Genomic DNA, 17,713 nt, shown 5'->3' on the forward strand with positions numbered 1-17,713 from the left:
ACAGTTTTTCATATGAAGTTAACTCATTGTAGTAAAAAAAAATGTATTGTGAGCTTACTCTTTTCTTGAATGGCTGTAGCATCTAGTGATGTGCTCAAAAGGAGAAAAACAAAAATAGTAACTCAAAGGGAATGGTCAAAAACAGTACCATAGAACTACAACACTTCCCAGTCTTTATACAAAGCTCTATCTTCCCTTTACTAATAATTTTTCAACCATCAAAATAGAGCTTTTTTTGTGTGTGAAGTTGTCTTCATGTTATACTACTGGGTGACTCCATTTGAGCATTCCCAGAGGTCAATAAAGAATGATTGCTTTTTTTTTTTTTCACTACGTGGCAATCTTTGGGAGTTGTAACCTCAAATCCAATCTGGGATGGCTGTAGATGCAGGGGTTCTGAGTGTGAGTTTCATGAATTTTTAAAAATTAATATTTTGATAACTATTTCAATATAATTGGTTTTCTTTTTAATCCTATATATTTATCTTATGCATTTAAAAAAAACATTATGGGGGTCCTTAGGCTTCACTGGATTGCCAAAGGGATCTACAACCCCAGAAAAGCTGAGAACCCCTGTTTTTTTGAGGAAATACTTCTACTTTTGTCAAGTCACTCTGGGAAAATGGTGTTTTGGGAGTGGTTAGGGAGATAGAGTAGTACCGTTGGATGAACAGCCAGTTCTACCGGCTTTGGGATCAGATGACCTGGATCCATATGCCATCTTTGATACTAGCTGTGTCATCTCCAGCAAGTCATTTAAACCTCCCTAGGCCTCAGGTTCCTGAGTTATAAAACTTATAAAATAAAGATGTCGGACTCTGAGGTCCCTTCCAGCTCTAAATATGTGATCTAACAAACATCTTTCCAATGGGTCAAAATAGCAATGTCACCTCAGTCCATATGGACCTTATCAGTCTACATATCAGTTCTTGTGTGATATTATGGGTGATTTCAAATGTAGTGGCAGAAATCACCCCCTAGGTCCTCCATAACTGCTAACAAGGAGTAACTATTATGATAAAGATGAAGGAAGAGGAAGGATAAACAAAGCAGTATTAAGAATTTGCTTCTATAATAATAGCTAAAATTTATAGTCTTTTAAGGTTTACAAAGCACTTCACAATTATTAACTTATTTGATCTTTGTAACAACCCCTTGAGGTTGGTGCTATTATTATTCCCATTTTACAGATGAGGAAACTGAGGCAGATGGAGGTTAAGTAACTTGGACAGGATCACAAGACTAGTGAGTGTCTGAGGCTGGATTTGAATTCAAGTCTTTCTGACTCCAGGTTCAATGCTTTATCTGCTGTTGGTACAGTAAGTGCTCATATAAGTCTGGATGGAGATAATTAAGGTAGATACTGAGTTGTCTCCCTCTTAGAAATTTAACACGCCTAATTCCTGTTCTTGAATATGAAGTAATATGTTGAACCACAAAAAACCTTGTGAGTTTTGTTGACCAATCTTCCTCCACAACCTGCTTCAGAGTATTCTTCGTAATGTTTCCTCTCTGACCAGCTGCTTGGGGACAATGAGGCACAGCAGGAATGACTCAGATAAAATTTCATCTCTGCAAATTCCTTAAACTCGGTTTAAATGTCTGGAGATCCACCGCTAATCATGAGTGGATCTGGCAGCCTGTTTATTACAATGATTGGCCCAGAGTTGTGGTTATTAAAGCAGAGGTTTGAGCTGAGCATAACAATACCGTGAACTGTTTGGAGAAGGACTCTGCCATCATAAAGGATTTCTTCCATGGTAACGGTCCTGAAAAATCAATAGAGTTTCTGGTCCAAAGCTACTTGGTTACTTCCCATGGAAAAATAAATGCCTTTGGTGGGTTATGCCAAACAGAACTGGAATGTGTTGCCCTCCTTTACAGTGTTATTATTATTATTATTATTATTATTATTATTATTATTATTATTGTTATTATTATCACCATAGGATTTAGAGCCAGAAAGGATCTTGGAGATAATTTAGTTTACCCCCTTAACTTAACAAATAGGGAAAATGAGTCAGAGAAGTCAATGAATTTGCTTAAGATCCCAAGTAAGTGGCAGAGCTATGTCTTAGACTCAGGCACCATAACTTCAGACCTCGACCCCTTCCCAAGACATGCAGCCATGGAATACGGGAGCTGATTCCATGCCGCCAGAAATAGCATGTATCTGGTGCTTTCATGCTAAAGGAGCCCAAATGTGCCACTTGTCCTGTGACTACAATAATGTGACAACTGCCTTTTGGAATAATAACACAATTTCCCCATAAAATGGCATCTCTTATAGTCAGATAATTCATGTTAGTGGTTCATGAGCGGCTTGAATTCTCTAATCAGTTCCTCTCCTCATTTCAAGGCCCCTCAACAATCTGGGATCTTGTACAAGATGCAAAATCCTGCACTTTGTGGTCCGGATGGTCTGAAGAGGTGGGTTGGGGAGATATTTCTTATCAAAACTTCCAGTGGATGTGATATAATATAACCTTGCATCACAGCAGATATAATAATGATAACAAATTAATAGCTAGCATTTACTTAACACTTTGAAGTTTGCAAAGCACTTTTGCAAATATCTCATTTGAGCCTTATAATGACACCGGGAGATGGTGCTATTTTTGTTTCCAGTCATGTCCAATTCTTCATGATCCCATTTGGAGTTTTCTTGGCAAAGATACTGGAGTGGTTTGCCATTTTCTTCTCCAGCTTATTTTAAGGATGAGGAAACTGAGACAAACAGGGTTAAGTGACTTGCTCAGGGTCATACAGCTAGTAAGTGTCTGAGACCAGACTTGAACTCGGGAAAATGAGTCTTCCTGACTTCAGGCCTGGCATTCTATCCACTGAGCCATTTAGCTGCCCGGGTGCTATTTTATAATTGAGGAAACAGAGACAAACAAACTTCAAGTGACTTGTCCAGGATCACATAGCTAGTAAGTATCTGAGGCTGGATTTGGACTTTAAGGGTCATCTAGTTCAATTCCCTCATTTTATCAATGAGGAGGATGAAATTAAGCGATTTGTTCAAAGTTACACAGGTAGTAAGAGGCTGAGCCAGGATTTGAACATAGGTCCTCTGATTTCAAGTCCAACGTTCTTTCTACTGAACCGTGCTGCCTCTCCAACAGTGGTGGAATCTGGAGCGGCTGATTACCAATGAATGGCCTCAGATGTTGTTCTATCCCTTCAGGGCTTCAGATGACTATAGGGACACAAGCCCTAAGCCAAGTACTGTGCGGGTGGGGGCATAATTAAGGGCATGGGTCTGTCCTAAGAAAAGTGTCTCACCAGAACTATGGAGTCCATTGTGGGACTTTTTCACCCCTGCCATGACTCTTGGCCATAGTTGCATTCTATAGGTAACATCCTTGACTGGTGAATAATTGCTATCTGGCCTTTTGCAGTTGAACCCAGCCCCAACACTGGAAGGTGAGCAGTTGGTCATAAGAAGCAGTTAACCACATTCATCTCAACCTCTAGCACAGGTCTAGAAGTCAGTAACTTCTTGTCTTTCTGGAAAAGTGTCTTCCTTTCATTGAGTTCAGCCCTACAGAATGCTCTTTTCTTGCACATCATTAAGTGACTCAACAATGGCTTCCTTCAGTTGAGGCAAACTACAATACAGTTATCCCTTCCACATTGTAGAGGTTAAGGGTGCGGTGCCCCTGTGATACCAAAAATCGGTGTAAAATTTTTTAGCCCTCCCTTTGTACCAGAGAAGAAATATGAATTTTTTCTTTTTGTTTTATGGGGTGTTTACAATGTCAAAAGATAAAATCTGTTGATATTATACTATATATATATATATATATATGCACACACACACACATATATTATATATATATATAATATATATATAATGCATTTCTGAGTTTCTAAGCTTTGTGGCATCTGCTGGCCTTCACATGTCACTTATGGCTTTCACAAAACTCCCCCAAAATTCCCATTTAATTTCTTATGCCAACCCACTTCATGTCAAAACCATGATGGGGAAAGTTATGATATGGAAGGGATAACTGTAGCAATCACAGTGTGGCCCAGGATGGAGTACTGACCCTAGAGTCTGAGGTCCCAAGTTCAAATCTTGTCTTTGATATTTACTACCCATACGACTTTTAGTCCATTATTTAATCTCAATTTCTTCTGGAAAATGAGTGAGTTAGAATAGATGGCCTCTCAGGTCCCTTTTAGCTTTAAATCTACAGTCCTATAACAAAATAGAGTGGCCTCAGGAAGGCTTAAATTCATCCAACTCTCCATTATACCATATTGTCTCCTCAATAAAATATAGAGTTGATCTTGACGACCTCTACGATCCTTTTCTCTTACACATTGTATGATTCTACCACCATCCCTTGTAAGCTCCAGGGTCCTCAGAGAAGAGAGATTAATTTACAGCTTTCTGTATTTGGGTGGAGTGAATACTTTAGATATTGATTGCTAATGGTACAAAACCATTTCCTTCTCAAAAGAGTTTTTTTGCTGCCCCCTTGTGATGAAGACTGGAAGCTTCTTCTTGAAAAAAACATTTAATATAAGCACAGCATAGCTTTCAACAGTAGTTATTTATTATAAGGTCATATCAATAGTGTAAAGTCAGGAAGGGATTTTAGAGGCCATATAATTCAACCTTTACAGATGAGGAAACTGAGATCCAGGTTAAGTGACTTGACTAAGATCACACTAACAGCAAGTAGCACAGGTAAGATACGGACCCAGGTCTTCTGACATCAAAATCAATGTTTTTCCCACTGCACCATACTGAACTGTGGGAATATTGCCTTTCTGTTGAAGGGGAAATTAGAGGTCTCAGATACTCTGAGGGGTGTGCTTGCTGGTAAATGTTTAAAAACTCATCTGAAAAAATGTATACAGAACATACTTTTTAAAATCTGCATTATCGACATTTTCTCCATCACTCTCTTAAGTCCAGACAATCAACAAAACAATAAATCAAGCCCTGATTTGGAGCATTTGCATCTTCTGAGATGTAAATGTTCACACTTACAATTTAATAGTCAGTCCTAATGAGGTAGGAGCTGGCTCCAGTGCAGCCCTGGATGCTCTCAAAACCAGCTGTCATAGGCAGCTGCCACTACTCTTAGTCTACTAACCAACCCAAGACAGTTCTTCATTTGCTTCTGGTTACTCCACAACAGGCACAGATTGAGAAAGACCTCTGTCCAGTGATGCCCATTCTCCTAGAAATACAAAGACAAGGTATGTTTCTCTGGAGCAACCCTGAGGAAGACATATTAACTCACCATTGGACAGTGGTTGGGGGACGCCTCTCACCCAGAAGATGAGCTATTCAATGATTCCCACAATACTATATGTCATTTCTTCCTGGGAGGAAAAACATAGAGAACTTCATTCTGTAGTGATTTTCTCTATTAGACTGAGATAAGAAGTCAAAATCTAACCACTTGTTTGGTGGCAGTTCTGACATTGGTAATTGTCTTTAATAAGTACAGTGACTGATGAAAACGCCTGGCTCTCACATCTTTAATATCTGATATTATCTAGCATTGATATCTTTAGTAATAGCTAGTAGATTTGCACGACACTTTACATATAAATATTATTTCATTAGATTGTAATTTTCTTGAGGGTAGGCAGTCTTTTGCCTCTTTTTGTATCCCCAGAGCTTAGCACAGTGCCTGGCACACAGTAGGTGATTAATAAATGTTGATTGATTTATTAAGCATCTACTATGTGCCAGACCCTGGGCAAAAGTATTTTTGTGAGGAAATATCAGGAAAAAGATCTTTATAGATTGCAGATACCTCATACAATGAGCCAGTTTCCATTTGGACCTTACATCTACTTTTGGGGAATCTTGTAAATATCCTGAGGTATCTCATCCTTTGATGAGAAACAAACAATTATAGTTTGTGTTTTTATCAGTCAATCAGCAAACACTTAGTAAACACCTATGCTGAGAGAGATAGAAAGACAAAAATGAAATCATCCCTGTCCTCAAGGTGATTACATTCTATTGGGGGAAACATATGTATACATATACTGTCAGTACATACAAAATAAATTTTATTTCAGGGGGAGATCAGGATCAGGTAAGTCCTCATGTAGGAGGAAGAACCTGAGGTGAACTTTGAAGGAAACTTGGGATTCTAAGTGGTTGAGGTGAAGAAAGAGTTCATTCGAGGCATGAGACACAGCCTGTGCAAAGACATAGGGATGGAAGGGAGATGCGGCGTGGAATGTGTGAGGAATAACTGGAAAGCCAGTTTGGCTGGAACAAAGAATATGTGAAGGGGAGCAATTCATGTATAGTAAGTCTAAAAAGTTCAGTTGGAATCTGACTGCAAAGGGTTTTAAATGCCGAAAGGAGAGTTTGTATCTGATCTTAGAGGCAATCGAGATCCACTGGAGTTTCCTGAGCAGGGAAGTGACATTTTCAGAGCTATGTTTCAGGAATATCACTTTGGCAGCTGTAAAGTTTTAGGGTTTAAAAAGCATCCTATGAGGTGGTTAGAATAAGTATTTATTACTCCCCCTTTTCAGATGAGGGCACAAAGCACCAGGAAAGTTTCCCACTCAGAAAAGAGAATGAGAAAAGTCACTTGTCTGAGATGGCACAATTACTGTGTGTGTGTGTGTGTGTTGGAGCTGAGATTCAAACCAGAACTCTCAATTCCAAGTCCATTGCTTTTTCTCTATTCATCATTCTGTTTTTTTGTTTTTTTTTAAATAATTCACCTATATTTTCTGCCATGGGTATATATGAGTCACCCAATGCTGGATGGGTGTTAGGAACTTCTGTAACTCTCTGTGGGCTTTCTTCTGATGGATTTTGAACAGCATCCTCTCCCATGGTGACCTTTCTTTAAGAATTTTTACTCTGCAGCCTGGAATTTATCAGAGGAGCATGAATATCAACTCTCCATAGGATATTTGTATGGGAACTGATCTTATGGGTTGGGGACCATGCCTCTCCTGGGTCCTGTTGGTCCTCTGGCCAAGGGCCGTCTAAGGACTATGGAGCACATTGATGCTAGAGACTGTTTTGTGACATGTAATGATGCAATCTCACCAGCTGTAACTGATTGAACTATCTTTCATAGTCCACACCATCCCCTACTTCCATCACCACTACCCTATGCCCTATGCCATCCTTGGCACTCTCTTCCCCATATGACTAAGAAGAACTCAGGAAATGCTTGATTCAGATAACTGGTATGAGAGCAATTCTACCAGCCTCTTAGAGCAGTTTCTTTATGTTCATATATATGTATATAAATATATATGTTTATATATGTGTATATATGTTTATAAATATACATGTATATATGTATATATGTATATAGAGAGAGATCTCTGTCTCTGTCCCTCTCTCTCTGCCTCTCTATCTCTGTCTTTGTTTCTGTCTCTTTGATCTGTCTCTATGTCTGTCTGTATGCCTCTCTCCCTTTCTCTGTCTCTCTATCTCTTTCCCTTTCTCTCTGTCTCTTTTCCCTTTCTCTCTCTCTCTCTGTGTATGTATATATGTATATATATACATATATATACACACATACACACACACACACATACACACACATACACACACACATATCTGTGTAGTGATATCAGAGGGTAGAGACTAGGACCTAATCTCTCATCTAGACTTTCCACTGGGGCCTAATGTGCAGGGGCAGCTGGCCTGGAGATAATCCAAAAAATTTAAGAGACATAATTCTGGGTAATTTAATCATTTGATTAATAATGCTAGCATGTCTATTAATAAAAGGATGGTCACTTGGCCATATCTCTTAGACCAAAGGGCCCTCATGGCAGTGGGCTCACCACTTACATGCCCTTGGAAGAGCAGGTGTTCCTGAGGGTGGCAATCAACAATTAATAATTAATCCCTTTCTCTTTCCTTGATGCTACCTCCTGAATCCCTTTATGCCACAATCACTCCTTCTTGACTCTATTGTTCTCTCTCCCCCTCTTTTCTACCACTTTCAAACTGAGCCAACAGAAACACACTCAAACACAAGCGCTAGTTCTGAGTCTCTGTTTGTTCCCTCGTGTGAGAAATGATTATTTCTCTCTTGTTTTAATAACTAATTATTGAGTTAGAACAAAAGATTTCCCCCTTTTCTACTTCCTCATCCAGAAATCAACCAGTGTGGGAAATCTTAGGCAGAGATTTCTCCAGGCCAGGATCAAATCAGACAGTAAAAGAAATTTGAAGTTTAGGCTAATGGGCAGATTCCTGCTCATTGTGTTTGCGCAAACTGGTCTGGGTAAGTGTTGATTCTCCCTTTTGTCAAACAGGTCAGACATGGAAATTGACAAGTCTCTTTGACCAAGATTTGGGTGATCCAAGTCACATACTCCAAGACCCTCATTGTAATATAGTCCATCCTTTCATTGTCAGATTCATTTTCTCATGAATTGTTAACCAATCAGAGTTGATTGCCACCCTCAGGAACACCTGCTCTTCCAAGGGCATGTAAACGGTGAGCCCACTGCCATGAGGGGCTTTTGGTCTAAGAGATATGGCCAAGTGACTATACTTTTATTAATAAATATGCTAGCATTATTAATCAAATGATTAAATTACCCAGGAATTATGTCTCTTGAGCTTTTTAAATGCCACACTCACTATCTCCAGGCCAGGTTACAATCCCTTCATGCCCCACACCTGTCCTAGTAATACTTTCTGATGTCTATAAACAGGTTCAGGGCATAACAGTAAGAGCTGCATATCCCTTGAAGGCTTGGGCAACAACTCTTTCTCTTTTTCTGACATCCTCAACCTCTGAAAGGAAGACCTTGCCTCGAACCATTATCAGTAACAACTTTGATTCTGTGAAGGCAGTGGGTTGATTCAACTCAATGAATGGTTCTATAGGGAATTCCAAATACAACACAACTTACCTGTATAGTGAGAGGTTGGACAAATGACCTTTAAATTACTTTCCAGCTGTATATACTAGGACCCTATGGAGCTCTAGTCAAATGATTCAAGAGTTTTAATGTGGAAGAGGTAGCCAACAATTCAAGTTGCCTAGGAATGAAAGGGGCTGCCTTGGGAGGGGTGGTGAGTTTCCTGCCATTGGACATGATTAAGTGGAATCCAGATGACAGCTCAATAGAGATGTTGGAAAATTCTCTGTCATCTTCGTGAAGCCTTTCCCAGTTCTCCCAGCTGCTGGTGCTTTCCCTTCAAATTCGCCTGATACTTATTTTTCCATTTTGTATGTGTTTATACGTGGACGTGGTGTCTCCCTGGCCAGATTGTCAGCTCTTCAAGAGCAGGTATTGTTTGTGTCTTGTATACCCACCGCCTTACAGAGTACCTGGCATGTAGGAAGGGCAAGGACACTTACTGATTAATTGGACTAGGTGGATGCTAATGTTCCTTGTAGCTCCTCCCATTGTCCTCTGAGGGCATGTCTTTGAAAATACGGCACCCAGCACAGTGCCCTACTTTTGTCCATAGTCTAGGATCACAGAAGCCCAATTTTATTGATGAGAATGGTGTAGGCTGGTGGAGAACCACGAACATAAAGCAAATCACAGGGACGGTGGTCACCACAGGGGAAGCATGTCCCCCACCATGTCAGAACCCTTGGACAAAGCTCAATTCACCCTGTCCTAGTTATGGCTTTGGCCCTCGTTGAGAGAGAATGAACAAGCTAGAAGGAAGAAGCATATCCAGCTAGACATATCCTGTAGAGAGATTTAAATACATTGGTGCCATACCTTCTCTCTCAATTATCATTGTGATGTTCCTCTTGAGCTGAAGAATAAAACCCAAAGTAGCCTCCCTCATCCCCCTCCTCTTCTGTTTGGTTTCTCTCCGTCCAGCGGTATGCCGCTATCCTCTGGGCACATCAGGAGGCCACATTCCAGATGAGGACATCACAGCTTCTAGCCAGTGGTCGGAATCCACAGCTGCCAAATATGGAAGGTGAGGACAATTATCCAAGGAGGGGATAGTCCCTGGGGTACCTGCAGATACTGCCCAGATGTGGCTAGGGGGGAAGGGCAGTCTGGTGGCCCTGCTCTACTGTATCTAGTTGCAGGGAGAAGATGGGATGTTCAGCACTGTGGGCTGGATCCTGCCAAGGACCAACAGGGGTGCTGCTCAGTATCACCAGTTGTCACAGCAAATGAGTTTTCTGATATCTGTTTTGTTTGTCTTACATCCATCATGCTCACATGAGCTCTAGGAGCCCAGAGGGGAATCAGAGCTTCTGTGATAGGAAACAGCCAGGCTGGGCAGGCAGGGCTGTTGTTTATACAGACAGGCAGGCAGACATCTGGAGATCCGAATCCTGTTCCTGGCACCTTGTAATGAATGAGTGGTTATGTGACACAATGCTCACCCCAACCCCCACCCCCATCCCTAACCCCTTAACATTTAGCTTTAAGTTCCATCCCGGTAAAACTGATAAAATTCTCACTTAGGATGGCATGCAAAGCCATCTTATGGGAGGTAGGAAAAACTTAACTAACCCACAAAGAATTCCAACAAGCTCATTCTACCTCACAAGGGAGGCAGTCAGTTTTACTCCTATGCTTATTAGGTGACTGCCTTAATGGTGGAATTTCAGGAACCCTAGGAAATGTCCAGATGAGATCCTCTTGCACTTACTGAGTAATCCCTGAGTCCTGCCGTATTAGAGAATCATCTTTTTTAGTTTAAGCCAAGGGTTCTTAACCTTTCTTTTTTTTTTTTCTTGTATCACAGAACCTTTTGGCAGTCTGTTGAAGCCTAGGAACCCCTTCTCCCAAAATAATGGTTTTGAATGGATAAATTGAAATCAAAAGGACTGCAAAGAAAACAATTCTATTGAAATATTTAAAAATAGCAAATATCAAAATATTTTTAAAAACAAGTTCACAGACCCCAGGTTAAGAACTCCTTTTAAAGCTTTTACCTTTCTTAAAATGCAACCCTCTCTTATACCTAAGAAGTAAAATTCTCAATTGATCTCATTGATCACAATGAATGAAAATATGAAGGAAAACTTTGATAGGATAGTAAGATTGGAACATAAAGGTATTAGATCCTGGTAGAGAGGAAAAGGGAATGATTGGGGTAGGAAGGGCCCCAAACAGAGAGGCTTAGGTTAAAAGTTGTCAGATGGAAGGCTGACTTGCACATTATTTCACGATTTTGCTGAGAACTGGCCCTGACTGGAGAAAATAAAATGAAACCAACATTCTTTAGTATTTCCCTAGGGCATGTGGGCCAGTGGATCTTTGCCAGTCTGCCAAGCCCACCATACCACACCCACTGTAAAGAGCACTCAACTTGAAGCATGACTAGTCCAGCCTCATTAAGCTCAGGCTGAGAGGGCAATAGCCGAAATGACCCACTAGGGGGTGGAGGTGGGGCAGGGATGGAAGGGTGGCCATAAGGGAAGAGATCTTATATCCTTCTGGATCTTTAAATTAGGGTGGGAAACAAAAGCTGCATGTGATTTGTGTCTCTGGCTCCCTGGCTTCCTGGTTTGGATTGTGTCTGGGTTGTGGGGTGCCCTGGGGTAAGGGAACAAACCAAATGCGGATATGTGGTGGCGGTCAGACAGGCTCCTCCTGTAGGTTCCATGCTAGTATCCCAGACCATACTCTGCCGTTGGGACTGGGTAGCTTTCCACTGTGGCTGATATAAGCAGCCATGTGGTTTGACGATTGCCCACTCCCTTCCCATTCTATACTTTTTCCCATTGCCCTAGGCTGGACTCTGAAGAAGGGGATGGAGCCTGGTGCCCAGAGATACCAGTGGAACCGGATGATTTGAAGGAGTTTCTACAGATTGACCTACGCAATCTACATTTTATCACCCTTGTGGGGACCCAGGGACGCCATGCAGGGGGCCATGGCAATGAGTTTGCTCCTATGTACAAGATCAATTATAGCAGAGATGGTACCCGCTGGATCTCTTGGAGGAACAGGCATGGAAAACAGGTATAAGAAATGGTACCCCAATTAGGGATGGAACCCCTCAGTGGGGGGAGGGAAGTGTCTACCTTTTGACAACTTGTAAAAGGAGTTCTGTGAGGGGAGGGTTAGATTGGGGAAGTCTGGGGCAAAAGACCTCCAAGCATGCTTGGGAGTTACTGCCGGCCAAATGAAACTAAAATGAACCCTCCAAGTGGCCAGAACCACGAAAGGTGAAGAAGTGCTAGACGAAGGTCTATCTTTTAGATGAATTTCCATTCCTTCTCTACCTTCCCTCTTCTATTTCCTCAGGTGCTAGATGGAAATAGTAACCCCTATGATATTGTGCTAAAGGACCTGGAACCACCCATCGTAGCCAGATTTGTCCGCTTCATTCCAGTTACCGACCACTCCATGAATGTCTGCATGAGGGTGGAGCTCTATGGTTGCGTCTGGCTAGGTAGAGCTTGGGAAGGGTTGGCATTGGGACAGAGCGGAGGGAGGGGATGGGGTGGCTGGGGAGCCCTCTAGTGAATGTCCTCGTCCCACACACAAAGAGGTAAGAGGTAGATCTAATGGTAGATCTGTACTCATTCCCCTTTCTCCTGCAATGAAGTAGGACTTTTATAATTTGGGTAAAATACAACAAGGGTTGTATCATCAGAGGTCATTCCAAATGGCTGCCAAAGTATAGGCATTGGAGTTCTAGAGACAGGCCTGGCCGCTAAACTCCTTGGATAGCCGGCAAAGATGAAGGGTAGAATCACCCAATAATTCTTGTGGGACTCAAGGGAGGAGCTTATCAACAAATAATAACTAGCATTTATATAGCATTATAATAATAATGACAATAATAATAATAGCATCTATTATGTACCAGGAACTATGCTAAGCACAAATATTATGTCATTTGATCCTAATACCATTCCTAGGAGGTAGGTGCCATCATCTCTATTTTACAGATGAGGAAACTGAGGCAAACAGAAGATAAGTGACTTGCCCAGGGACACATAGTTAATAAATGTCTGAGACTGAGTTAAACTGAGATCTTTCTGACTTCAGACCCAGTGCTCTATCCATTGAGACACCTATAAAGTTTTGCAAAGTACTTCACATTGTATTTCATTTGAGCCTTGCTACAACTCTGAGAGGTGGGGTGACTATTATCCCCATTTTACAGATGGAGCAACTGAGATTGAGAGAAATTAAGCTACTTGCTAGTAAGTTTCTAAGGCAGGATTTGAACTCAGGTCTATCTCTATACCACTTAGCTACCTATCAATCTATAGCTAAGATTTAGCTTGTGCTTTAAGGTTTGCAAAGCACATTACATACACTGTCTCATTTAAGCATTTATTATGCCTCTGCCCTCAAGGAGTTTTCATTCTCTTGGAGGAAACAATATGCATAGAGAAGGAATTTCAATACACTGCATGATGAAAGGTTATTTAGATTTGGAGGTTGCTACTTAATGTTCAAATCCCAGATAGTGCCCTTTACACATTAGGGAATCTTAGCAAGTTGGTCATTGTAATGATGATGATTCAAAGATCCTGAGTGAGCTAGAAGAGGCCGTTTCCCCAGAGTGAGAGCAGGAATGTATGACTAATACATAAGCCTATCCTTGTATAACCTAAACTGTTAACTCCCCCTATTCATCAAGGCTACCCAACCCGCCTAGAGTTCACAAGGTTCAGGGTCCTTGATTGTACTCTCCCTGGCACATACCTTGATTGCATGTTAGCCTGGGGGGATTACCAAAAAAAAAAAAAGAAAAGAAAAAAACTTGTTGATGTTTCACCCCTGAATCACAGATCTTGGAACATCATAAAAGCAAATTTCTGGCTCAGATTATGGGTGAAAAAGGAAATTGACTCTGAGTCCTTGCCACTCATTCTGAAATGCTTTCAGTGTAGAAGCTGGAGGGCAGTCTGTGTATGAGAGAAGACATGGGCATTAGGAGAGAGAACTTTTATTTTTACTTGACTATGGACCCTAGAAAAGTTAGCCAAATAGGGCTTTCCCCGCCTTTTTGCTGCTTTAAATGTTGCTCATTATTCATCAGGGGAAGAATGTAATGGCATTGCAGCCCCAAATAGACCATTTTTGCATCCCTACAAAAGTTTAAAAATGGTGACTCATATGAGAGGAGTTTTTTCCAGAGCTCAGTATTGACCCTTCACTCCCCATCCAGAAATGTGCAGGCTCTGAATTGATTAGATGTACCTCTATGGCTGTTTTACTTGGGTATTTGACATCCCCCCTCCTCCTCACCCCAATTCTGTGAGGCCTCCTATAGTAGCACTATCCCTCCATCTGTACTCCACGGGCCAAATGTATTGGGCATTCCCTTGAACCTTTGATCAAGTTCTCTGGAATAACCTGTTTTCTGTACAAAATTGCAGAGGAAAGTAGAAAGTTTACTAGATAGAAAGAGGAAATCCAGGTTCAGATACCACTTGACCTCCACCACTTATTAGCTGTGTCAACAGGCAAGTTACAGGATTATAAGCTTTAGAGGTGGAAGGGACCTTACAGGACATCAGGGAGTTCCATCCCTTCATTTTATAGGTTAGATGACTAAGGACTTGTCCAAGGTAATATAGTTAGTAAGTGGCAGAAATTAAATCTTAATTTCTCTGATGTTCAGAAAAATAGTAATGCCTGCCTTGCCTAAACCGAACAAAATGAGATAATGAATGTGAAAGCACTTTGTGAATGGCAAAGCTTAGCATAAATGTAAGTGGCTGGTACCTGTGTGATCTTTTTCCTCAAGGTAGTGATACCACTTTGTTTCCCTCAACAGATGGTTTGGTATCTTACAATGCTCCGGCTGGACAGCAGTTTGTACTTCCTGGAGGTTCCATCATTTACCTGAATGATTCTGTCTATGATGGAGCTGTTGGGTACAGGTAAATTCTAGGGAACTTTGAAAGAAAAAAAAAATGAGGCAGTAATTGTCAGGTTACTAACATAGTTGCAAGGACTGAGAATCAATCCATCAGCCAATATGTATTGAGGGTTGATAATGTACCTAGTACTGTTCTAAGCGCCAAGTGATGTTTAGCTTTGGGGGAGTGGAGAGTTGGTAGGCTTTGAGTAAGGGGACCCAAGTTTGAATCCTAGCTCATGTGACCATGAGTCCAGGGAATGAGTCAAGATGGTGAGAAATCAAGAAGAATGAAAGTTTACAACTGCCAAAGCTCCCCCCAAACCTCTTTTACAGCCACAGAAAATGCACCGCAGTGAATTCTGAGCAGGAAAGTCAAGAAAAAGTCATAGGAATCATTTTTTTTTTTCCAGCCCAGAAAAACCTAGGAAGACAGAAAGAGAAGTCTACAGACACGGGGTCAGGGCTGCCCAGGATTGTGGTGGGCTGTGGTGGCAGTGGTGCTGGGAGCAGCTCCCAGGGATGATAGGAGGGACTGAAAACCTGGGCAGAAAGAGATCCCAGGGGACTCCTATACTAGCTTGGGGTACAGGACTGGATGCCAGTTGGCAGCTATGTGTCCATCACCCTGCTCTAGGTCACAATTCAAGAGCAGAGAGAAACAGCTGTAGTTGTGAAGAAACAGGAGCCCTACCTTTGAAAAGACCAGAGCTCAGATCAGGAAAGCAGGGAACAGACCTCTACCTGGATCACACCACTTTGGAAATGACAAAAACTTATAGATTTCCAGACTAAGCTATGAAAGCAAAAGGACATAAAAGACAGAAACTCAGATCAGTCATTGTCCTCCCCATCCCCCCAGATGTGAGCAGAGCTCAACTCTAACATAAAATCCAAAGTTGTGAAGTAGACTGGGAAAAATGAGCAAACCACAACAAAAAAGAACTTTACCATGAAAATCTATTATGGTGACAGGGAAGCTCAAGACACAAACTTGGAAGAAGACAATGACATAAAAACATCTACAAGCAAAGCCTCAAAGAAGAAAATGCAGATGGGACACAAGCCTGTTAAGAATTCCCAGAAGAGCTAAAGAAAGAGATAAAAAGAACAAGAAAAAAAAGGGTTTTAAAAATCAATTAAAAGCAGTAGAGGAAAAGTTGAACAAAGAAATGAGAACTACGCAATAAAATTAGGAAAAGAGAATTAACAGCATGGTAAAAGAGGCACAAAAATACTGGAAATAACTTCTTAAAAATCAAAATTGGTCAAGTGGCAAAAGAGATACAAGAAAATACTGAAGAAAATATCTCCTTAAAAATTAGAATTGGTCAAGTGGAAGCTAATGACTCCACGAGACATCAAGAAACAATAAAACAAAGTCAAAACATGAAAAAATTGTAGAAAAGGTGAAATGTTTCAAGAAAAACAAATGATCTGGAAAATAGATCAAGGAAAAATAATTTAAGAGTTATTTGTCTACCTGAAAGCCTTGAACCTGTGTGATCATGAGCAAGTCATTTAGATCTCTATGAACCTCTTCTAAATACATTTTTTTTCAAATACTTGAAGTCACGAGAACATGATCCTGTAAGTCTTCTCTTTTCCAGACTAAACATCCTTGGTTCCTTCAATCAGTCTAAATGGCTCTCCATCATCCCTCTTGCCCTCCTATGAATACTCTTCAGCTTATCAATGTGACTCCCAAAATTAAGCACAAACAGTATGGAGGGACTACTACTTTCCTAATTGCTATATTTAAGATTAGGTCAGCTTTGAGCATACATACAATTTTACTGACTCATATTGAGTTTGTAGTCCATTTAAACTCTCGGGTGAGCTAGGTGGAGCAGTAGATAGAGCACCGGCCCTAAAGTCAGGAGGACCTGAGTTCAAATCCAGCCTCAGACCAAACACTTGCTGTGTGACCCTGGGCAAGTCACTTAACCCCAATTGCCTAAAAAAAAAAACTCTTGTTAGTTTTTTTTTTTTAGATAAGCTGCTACCTAACTAAACCTCATCTAGCCTGTATTTGCAAAATTGATTTTTTTTTCAACCCAAGTAGAAGACTCTACATTTATCCATATTGACTTTAATCCTTTTAGATTCAGCCCAATGCTATAGCCTTGTGGCCTGCCTACAGGCCAAATCCAGCGACTGTCTGTTTTAGACTGTTTTTGTATGGCCCCATGAACTAAGAATGATTTTTACATTTTTAAATAAAGTATTATTGTATTTTAAAATGTAAAAACCATTCTTAGCTCATGGGAAGTCCAAAAACTGGTCAGATTTGGCCCTCAGACTATTTGCTGACCCCTGCAGCCTGCTAACATCTTTTGGAGTTCTGACTCTACCATCTAATGCATTAGCTATCCTTTCCAACTTTATGTCATCCGCAAATTTATTGAACATGTGCCACTTTATTTTTGCTACTTCTTATTGTGATAATTTCCCATTGTAAAATACCCCTTTTTGTTCAAGAAAAAAAGAACCAAGCAAAACCAACAGATATAGAGATCTTCACCATCAGAATACTCAGTGTTTGGCATGGGGTGTCCTCTCTCTCCCACCTACTGAGAAGAAGGAGGAGGAAGGCCTATTTCATTGTCTATCCTCTGGAGCTAATATTGGTCATTGCATCTAATGAGTTCAGATGATTTGCATTGTTGTTTTCCTTCATGTGATTGGAGTAATTTTGTAGATTTTACAGTTTCTGCTCTCTTTGCCCTGTATGACAGAGGTTGTGTGGTAGAGTAGGAAGAGCTGAATTTGGAGTCTGAGGACCCAAAGGGTTCAAATCCCTGCCCTGTTCCTGACTACCTGTGTGACTGGGGACAAGTCACTCAATTCTCCTCGGTTTAAGTAAAATACAGGGATTTGACCAGATGGCCTTTAAAGTCCCTTTCAATTCTAATTCTA

General features: G+C 40.9%; 1 protein-coding gene across 2 annotated transcripts in view; it reads left to right on the top strand.

Annotated features, from left to right (window-relative positions):
- DDR2 (discoidin domain receptor tyrosine kinase 2) overlaps positions 1 to 17,713 on the top strand; it is a 78,954-nt gene that overhangs the window by 17,563 nt on the left and 43,678 nt on the right. The window contains exons 2-6 of one of the 2 annotated variants that reach the window (XM_027868402.1): positions 5,160 to 5,220; positions 9,823 to 9,925; positions 11,700 to 11,931; positions 12,217 to 12,364; positions 14,711 to 14,816. In XM_027868402.1, the coding sequence (XP_027724203.1) occupies positions 5,190 to 5,220; positions 9,823 to 9,925; positions 11,700 to 11,931; positions 12,217 to 12,364; positions 14,711 to 14,816 (620 nt within the window). In that variant the 5' untranslated portion in view covers positions 5,160 to 5,189. The remainder of the gene's footprint in view (positions 1 to 5,159; positions 5,221 to 9,822; positions 9,926 to 11,699; positions 11,932 to 12,216; positions 12,365 to 14,710; positions 14,817 to 17,713) is intronic. The other variant, XM_027868401.1, reaches the window with a different exon arrangement.

The sequence above is a fragment of the Vombatus ursinus genome, unplaced genomic scaffold, assembly GCF_900497805.2.
Source record: "Vombatus ursinus unplaced genomic scaffold, bare-nosed wombat genome assembly UNPS02014789.1, whole genome shotgun sequence".
NCBI lineage: Eukaryota > Metazoa > Chordata > Mammalia > Diprotodontia > Vombatidae > Vombatus > Vombatus ursinus.